The sequence below is a fragment of the Lactuca serriola genome, chromosome 4 (assembly GCF_051521515.1).
Source record: "Lactuca serriola cultivar US96UC23 chromosome 4, Lser_US96UC23_V15, whole genome shotgun sequence".
NCBI classification, from domain to species: domain Eukaryota; kingdom Viridiplantae; phylum Streptophyta; class Magnoliopsida; order Asterales; family Asteraceae; genus Lactuca; species Lactuca serriola.
The window spans coordinates 292,580,048-292,588,778 of NC_136411.1; the positions used below are offsets into that span (position 1 = coordinate 292,580,048).

Below are 8,731 nucleotides of genomic sequence, written 5' to 3' on the forward strand. Positions count from 1 at the left end.
TGGGCTTCCCCATAAATTTCATCCACTCCACTCTATGGAGTCCATCAGCCTAACTAGCAACTAACAGTTAATTGCAATATCAGTCACCTTTATTTAATCAGTCTCTTTTGATCACCAAATTAATACTAAATTAATTTATGATCAATACTAATTAAATGATATGATTTCCAAATAATATATTAAACTTGTAATATATTAATAAAACCATTTTTGAGTACCAATTTATTATTCATATAATAAATTCTACTCTCTTTCCTCTTGTCATCATATCAAGTTGCATGAGTGAAGGCAACCAAAAAGGACTATGCTCATAATCGGGTCAAATACATACCAAAATAGTTATGGGATTACACACTGATGTGTGTGAAACGAACTAGTTTTAATCCTACTAACTTAAACACAAAGTCAAACACACGAAAGGCAGTGTACCTATCGATTAACAACTTAGTTCAAGTAAGTAGGGTATCGAACACAGGGAACGGTAAACAATTAAAATAAATGCTAATATTATCTAAATAAAACAAGTAATAAAAAGGGGGTTTTCTCTAGTTTTACAAGACTAGAAACTTAAATGGACTAACTAACACGCAATTTAACTAATAGCTAAAGCAAGTAAATACCACTAAATTCAATAGTTAAGAGGACTTCTGTTTAGGTTCAAATTATTTGTTCCCATGGATGATTTAATGGTAAATGCATCAGATTAATTCTTCATTGGTTACCAATTAAAGTGATTAGGTTAACATTCGCTATTGCTAATCCTTAGAAAACATATTAATTCATGCAATGGCCGGTAGTCTAAATTAATGAATTTCCTAGTTTATTGATCCGGGTTAAGTAAGACTTGTAATTAGCTAATCAAATTGGTGATTCAATTAACCTCTTGTTGATGGTGTATCACATAAGCTCACACTTTAATTTACCTATCTTCTAGTTAATTCTAGTTTCACATTTGTTATTCCTAGACATATAACTATGTGGTCACATAAATCATATGAAATTCATAACTAAGAGATGTTCATACAACTTAATTACTGATTTATTAACAGAGAATAGTTTTTATTAACATATGAGGTTCTTTAACAAACTTCACAAAACAATATCACCAATTAAAATTAATCCTAACCATAAAATCAATCCATGTTCACAAACTCATCTACCCTAAACAGAAGTTATGAGCTTTTAGCTCATGATTACAGCAGAAACAAGATCAAAAACGAAATCAATTGGTAAAAACATAGTTCAAACAAGATATTAGGTAAAGAGTAAACTTGATTTTGCCTTGATTCTCCTTAAATATGAATGTGGGGTTGAATCCTTAGCTTCCCACTCTCCAACAGCACCTTTAGTCGACAATTGGCCTCCAAGGGTTCATCTATATCTTAGGGTATCGGGTAGGACCTTTATATAGATTTTCACAAAACAGAGGTGACTCGTTGAGTCCAGTGACCTACTCGGCGAGTCCGTCACTTAAAACCCGTGTTCGGCAAGTCAGCGACTCCAGAATCGCGAAAGTTCGACATGACGCGTCGATTTGAGGCCCAAATCGTCGAGTACGTTTGGAATCAGCATTTTCTCAAAACACGAAAGTCGTCCAAAATTGTGTCTAGTTTTCAGAACATTTTGAATCTCGTCAATCGGCGTTACGGTTCATGAGATATGGCCAAAACACTGACGCTGGGTCAAGCTGTCCAATCGCTAGTTCCGCTTCCTTTTCCATCCGAGCATGTCATTGTTGTTGAAAAATGAAATTATAAACTAATTAAACACCTTTTGTTCATTAAATGATATAAAATCAACATAAAGTATTAAGATAATATATGAAATTTTATAATTAAATATGCCCATATCAGACCCTTAATCCAACATAATGATCTTCATGTGAACAAGTAGCACAAGGTTTGGAGGTTGTAGAATCCACTGGTGGTGATATAATAGCAGGTGTAGGAGAGGATTCAGTTGGTAAAGGGGGGTAAATCATCATAGTAGGAGCTTAAAAATAGAGACAAGATATTGGAGGTATTCGCATTGTTCGAAAATGGAAAGGAATGTTCATCAAACTTGGCGTGTCTAGTTAAGAAGATTCAAGAAGTGGCCGGGTCTAAACACTTATATCCTTTGTATTGATTACAATAACCAATAAAAATGCACTCAATGCCGCGTGGTGCAAGTTTATGCCCCGCATAGGGTCGTAAATATATGAAAACGTGACATCCAAGGGCTTTGAAATTTTCATAATTTGGGACGGTATTAAAGAGAATTTCACAGGGAGATTTGTTTTGTAGCAACTATGTAGGTATACAATTAATGACATAAGTGGCAGATAAGAAGGCATCTACCCAACGATTTGCAGGAGCATTAGCACCAAATAACATAGCGAGACCTGTTTCAGTTAAGTAATGATGCTTTTTTTCTGCTCGACCGTTTTGCTATGGAGTATAAGGGCACGTAATTTGATGATGATTACCATTGTCAAGACACAATTTGCGTACACGCACGTTCAAAAATTCAGTATCCCTGTCACTTTGAAAAACCTTTAGTTTGCACTAAAATTGAGTTTGTGCAAAGTTTAAAAAGGTGAGCAAAACCTCATAAAATCAGATTTCCATTTGAAAGGATAAAACCAAGAAAAACGAGAATAATCATCAATAAATAATGCATAGTAATGATATCCATCAACGGAAGTAACCAGAGCCGGTCCCCATAAATCACAATGAACCATATCAAGAACATGTAAAGAGAGTTTGTCATTCAACTGAAAAGGTAATCTATGTTGCTTTGAGAGTTCACAAGACGAACAAATAGTTAGAGTTGGTAAAATAGAAGAAAATTGTAAATATCCATGCTTATTAAGAAGAAAAATAACATCATAAGCAACATGACCAAGTCTTTTATGCCACAAATTAAAAGAAACTTTAGTAGATGAAACCACTGATGCTGCCAAAGCTTGAGAACCCGGATTTAAAATGTAAAGACCATCCCTATGCGTGTCTGTTGCTAGGATCCTTTTGTTGATTGTATCTCGAATAATAAAAGAAGACAGAGAAAACAAGACATCAACCAGACTATCATTTGTTAATTTGTTTACAGAAAGCAGTTTGTTTTTGATATGAGGAACAATAAGAATATCCTGTAATTTCAGTTGTGGTGTAATGGATAAGGTGCCAACGCGAGAGATGGGAGGTACATTACCATTGCCAAACGCAACTTTATCTTTTCCATGATAAGGAGCAGATGAGTCAAGACCGACAAAGGAAGGAGCCATATGGGTTGTCGCACCAAAATCCACACACAAATCGGGAGTGGATTCGTTTATGTTGCAATCGGCATGAAAGGCCTGGGCTAAATTGGCTGTAGAATATGAAGATTTTTTTAGCATAAGTACTCAAATCTGGACACGAGCTTGCATAGTGACCATCATTTCAACATAGTTGAAAGTGAGATGGTCGAAGACCACGACCACGAGAAGAAGAATTTCCCCAGAAATTTGATCGACCAGTCCCCCCTCTCCCATGAGAAGGAGCAGCAGTGAAAGCAACAGGAGAGGGAGTCGATTCATGTAAAGATGAAAAAAATAATTCATGGCCTTTCGCCTGAGCAAGAAGAGAACGAAAAGAAGGTCTTGTGGGCAGAGCTCGATGAGCAGTAGAGAAATTTTCAAACATTGGTTCCAAGCCACACAAGAACCAGTGGCTCTTGTCATCATCAGAGACCGATTTTCCAATTGCCTGAAGTTGATCACAAATAGATTTGAATTTCTTAGCATATTCATAGACAGCAAGGGTACCCTTTTTTAGTTGGCACAAATAGTGTTTAAGGTTTTGATATCGCTCCTGAGAATTGTTGAACACGACTCTTTTATATGGGAAACAACAAGACTTTTATTAAGACACTTAAGAAGATTTTACACTTTGAGAGACTACTACACTTTTCTTACTTGGAGGCTTTTCTTGGATAGTTTGGATCAAATGAGCTCCATACCTATTTATAGGCCTCTTAGGAAGGTTCTAGATACTAGCATACACTTACTACATACTAGAGATCTCTAGAACTATCTAACATCCTCTACATGCTTCTATATGTTTCTAGAATGTTCTATCAAGTTCTGGAGAGGTCTAGGTTGCTCCAGTGTCTTCTAGAATGACCCATAACCTTCCAAGGTCTTCCATGTCGTTCTAGAGTATTCTATACTCTTCCGGTATATTCCAGAGTCTTCCATAGTCTTCCATAATGTTCTAGAATCTTCTAGAGCATTCTAGAACAAGCTAAACTCTTCTAGATAATATTTGTTGTTATTGGGCTAATGATGATCTTTAACACTCCCCCTCAGCACTAGTCCCCATTCTTTGTACCATGTTAAGTTGATAGCGAAAACCTTCACATTTTCCAGTACTCAACCCTTTGGTGAACAAGTCAGCTATTTGGTCGTCGGTCTTGATCTGTCGTATCTCAATTTCTTCCATCAAGACTTTCTCTCTGATAAAGTGATAATGCACTTCCACATGCTTTGTTCTAGCATGAAATACTGGATTTTCTGCCAGCCGAATTGCAGATTAGTTATCGTAGTGAAGTGGTACTGCATAGTCAACTTTTTGATGTAAGTCCTCCATTAGGAGTACCAACCATGTACTTTCTTGAGCTGCTACGACCGCTGCTTTGTACTCCGCTTCTATGGTTGACAATGATACGGTTGGTTGTCTTTTACTACACCATGATATTGGCCTTGACCCAAGCTTGAACACATACCCAGTGGTTGATCTTCGGGTATCATGGTCTCCTGCATAGTCGGCATCACAATATCCAACCAACTTGCAGTCTTCTCCTCTTTTATACAAGAGACCATAGTCAATTGTACCTTTGACATATCTCAAGATCCATCAGGCATCATCCAAATGAGGTTTCTTCGGACTTTTCATGTATCGACTCATAACTCCAACAACATAAGCAATGTCAGGCCGATATAAAGTTAGGTAGATAAGACTACCTACTAGTTGTTGATACATCGTTCCATCGTCCAACTCTTTTCCTTCATGAGCACATATCTTGGCATTTTGCTCTATTGGTGTTGATACTGGCTTACACTCCAACATGCCAAACTTTTGAAGTATATCTCTTGTATACTTTTGTTGGCAGAGGAACAACCCTTCCTTTGTACGATCAACTTCTAGCCCCAAGAAGTGTTTAAGCTCCCCCAACTCTTTCATTTGGAATCGCACCGATAGATTTTCTCTTGTTTGATGGATTTCTCTTTCGTCATCCCTAATGATGATCAAGTCATCCACATAAACCAACACAATTGCCAACTTCACTTCTTTTTCTTTGACGAACAAGCTTGAGTCTACATGTGCAACTGAAAAACCACTTCGGGTAAGAAATTCAACAATCTTACCATACCAGGCTCTTGGTGCCTGCTTCAATCCGTAAAGAGCTTTTCTCAGCTTGCACACATGAGTGGGATTAACTGCATCCTCAAATCCCTTTGGTTGGTTCATGTATATCTACCAATCTAATTCTCCATGCAAGAAAGCATTCTTCACATCCATCTGCCATAATTTCCAGTCTTTACTAGCTGCAAGAGCTAGCAGCATGCGTACAATAGTTATCTTCGCCACTGGACTAAATGTTTCATCATAGTCCAATCCATATTGTTGTGAGAACCCTCGAGCCACCAAACGAGCCTTGTATCTTTCAATTGATCCATCTGTGTGTCGCTTTAATTTATAAACCCACTTGCAGGAAATGGGTTTTATATCTCTTGGTCTTGGTACCGGTTCCCATGTTTGATTTTGCTTTAAGGCTCTAACTTCTTCTTCCATTGCCTTTTGCCAAGCTTTATTCTTAATTGCTTCTTCATATGTCTCCGACTCTTTGACACCGTCTTCTAAAATGGCCGCATTAGCATACTTGGGATTAGGCTTTCAGATTCTTTCCGTCCTTCGAAGTTGTGGAGGCGGCGTCTCCCTTTCACCGGCATCACTTATTTGAGTTACTTCTTGCTCAATGACATCAGTGTCACTCGTATCTTCAGGTGTATCAACACTTGACCAAATGTGTGCAGTTTACTCCCCCATCTTTTGTTTTAAAACTTCTTCAATATTTTCCGAGTCTGGTAATACTTTCTTCTCTAATGACCACCATGAAGATGCTTCATCGAACACTACATCTCTTGAAGTGTAGCATCTTCCGCTTGTTAGATCACAACACCTCCATCCTTTTCTTTGATTGTCGTATCCAACAAATATACACCTGACTGCTTTCTTGTCAAACTTGCTACGTAAATGACTAGGCACAAATACGTAGCAAACACAACCAAATACTCGGAAGTAGCTAACAGTAGGTTTCATGTTCCATAGTGTCTCAAATGGTGAGATGAAACCTAACCTTGGTTGGGGAAGTTTATTGATCACATGGGTAGCAGTCTGCATTGCTTCAGCCCAAAATCTTCCTGGGACATTCTTCGCGTGTAGCATGCTTCGACAAATTTCTGCAAGAAGCCGATTCTTTCTCTCAGCTACACCATTTTCTTGAGGTGTGTTGGCACATGTGAATTGATGACATATACCACATTCTTGTAGATAGCGATTGAATTCTTCCAAGGTGTATTCTCCTCTATTGTCTGAGCGTAGACACCGAATCTTCTTTCTCACTTCTCATTCGACCATTGTTTTAAATTCTAGAAACTTAGAGAATGTTTCAGATTTTTCTTTCATGAAGAAAACCCACACATATCTCGAATAATCATCAATGAACGTCACCATGTACCACATCCCGCTAACTGATGTCTGCTTGACTAGACCGAACATATCCGAGTGAATTAACTCTAGTGGCTTCTTTGCTCTAAAATTTGACTCCTTGTATGGTAATTGATGAGCTTTACCATACTGGCATCCAGCACAAACAATATCTGTTTTGACTTCAAGTTGAGGTAAGCCTTTAAGCATGGATTTCTCCATTATTAACTTCAACTTGTGATAGCCAACATGTCCCAATCGTGCATGCCATAGATTAGATGTCTCGTTCTTTCGAGTCTTGTCTACATATGCAGATTCCGTTGAGATCACATAGATGGACTCCACTCTCCATCGTTTCATTGTTGGCTTTTCTGATATTTTAAGATCTCGATAGACCTTCACATCTTGTGGGCCAAACAAGACGTAGTTACCTGACGATGTTAGTTGCGATACCGACAACAAGTTCTTCTTCATACCTGGCACGTGATAGACATTATATAGTGACACCATGTCAGATTTATTACCAGGCATGATCGTTGTTTTTCCAATCTAATCAATTGGAAGTCGTGCATTGTTGGCTGTAAGTACCATGCGACTCCCTTTGTACTCCTTCACGCCTTGTAGTTTGTTCTGATCACCAGACATGTGATTGAATCATCCTGAATCAATGATCCAGTCATTCTCATAGTTGATACGCTCTCCTATCATTGCCATGAGTGCCAACTCGTTTTCTTTTATGGCACATAATGCCTCAGCATCCCATTCATCCTCTATTTCCTTTTTGGAAGTTACAACATTGCTTTCCACATACTTTTTCTTTGACCAACAATCCTTGGACATGTGGCCCCACTTTCCACAGTTGTTGCAGTTTCCTTCGAACCTCCTCCCACGAGAACTTTTATTGTCGGTCTTTTGAGATCTCCATGGTTGTGAGGTTCCTGGCTGACTCTTCCCTTTGTCATCATTTTTGTATCCTTCTTTAGAAGGTGACTTGAAATTCCTCTGACTTTTACTTGTGTAGAGTGCTTCTTCTTCACTCTTCAGCGTGATGCCTCCCATTTGCTTAGCCATAGCTTCTTGGCTAGCCAACAAATTCTCAAACTCTACAAGTGATGGTTGAACGGGCCATCCTTGTACAGCAGTAACAAAGCTTCTATATTCCGGCCTCAGTCCATGGATAATGATCCTCTTCATTCGAGCTTCTGCAATGACGGATTGCGGATCTAGTTCAGTAATCTCCCGACATATCGACTTGACCTTGTGGAAACATTGAGCAATCGTCATGTCATGTTGTGAGATTGATAATAGCTCGTTCTCCAAAAGTTGTAGTCTCGTATCATTCTTCTTCGAGAAAAGCGTCACAAACGTGTCCCACACTTGTTTCGGGGTGTTCTCATCCCGAATATGCTCCAACATCTCTTCTTCGATTGTGGTCTTCAAGGAAAACATTGCTTTGCCTGCTTTGATTTTCCATTTGCGCAAAGCACCATTAACGTCTTCCTCTGGTGGTGTAGTTTCGCTTCCACCAACGACCTCCTATAGATCTTGTCCTTGTAAGTAGGACTTCATACATGTTTCCCACGTTTTGTAGTTGTTGTTTTTGGGTTTCTTGATTCCTCCAATGACTTGGAGATCACCCATCATGTTGGCAGTACCTCGGTAATACCAAACAAGCTAGTTTCGACACTAAACTTGCTGAGTCACAAACTACTCACAATACAACGAGAATCACTCGTTCTCACTATCAAGAAACCTTGCTCTAATACCATATTGTTGAACACGACTCTTTTATATGGGAAACAAAAAGACTTTTATTAAGACACTTAAGAAGATTTTACACTTTGAGAGACTACTACACTTTTCTTACTTGGACGCTTTTCTTGGATGGTTTGGAGCAAATGAGCTCCATACCTATTTATAGGCCTCTTAGGAAGGTTCTAGATACTAGCATACACTTACTACATACTAGATATCTCTAGAACTATCTAACATACTCTACA

General features: G+C 38.4%; 1 protein-coding gene and 1 pseudogene across 1 annotated transcript; both read right to left on the reverse strand.

Moving 5' to 3' along the window:
- Nucleotides 1–5,498: 5,498 nt before the first annotated feature.
- On the reverse strand, nt 5,499–5,816 carry LOC145099427 (putative mitochondrial protein AtMg00820 pseudogene; annotated as a pseudogene).
- Nucleotides 5,817–7,385: 1,569 nt separating this feature from the next.
- LOC145099428 (uncharacterized) lies at nt 7,386–8,180 on the reverse strand. Its single transcript, XM_079037001.1, has one exon. It carries the CDS (start codon nt 8,178–8,180, stop codon nt 7,386–7,388), a length of 795 nt encoding a protein of 264 aa, XP_078893127.1.
- Between the last annotated feature and the right edge of the window lie 551 nt (nt 8,181–8,731).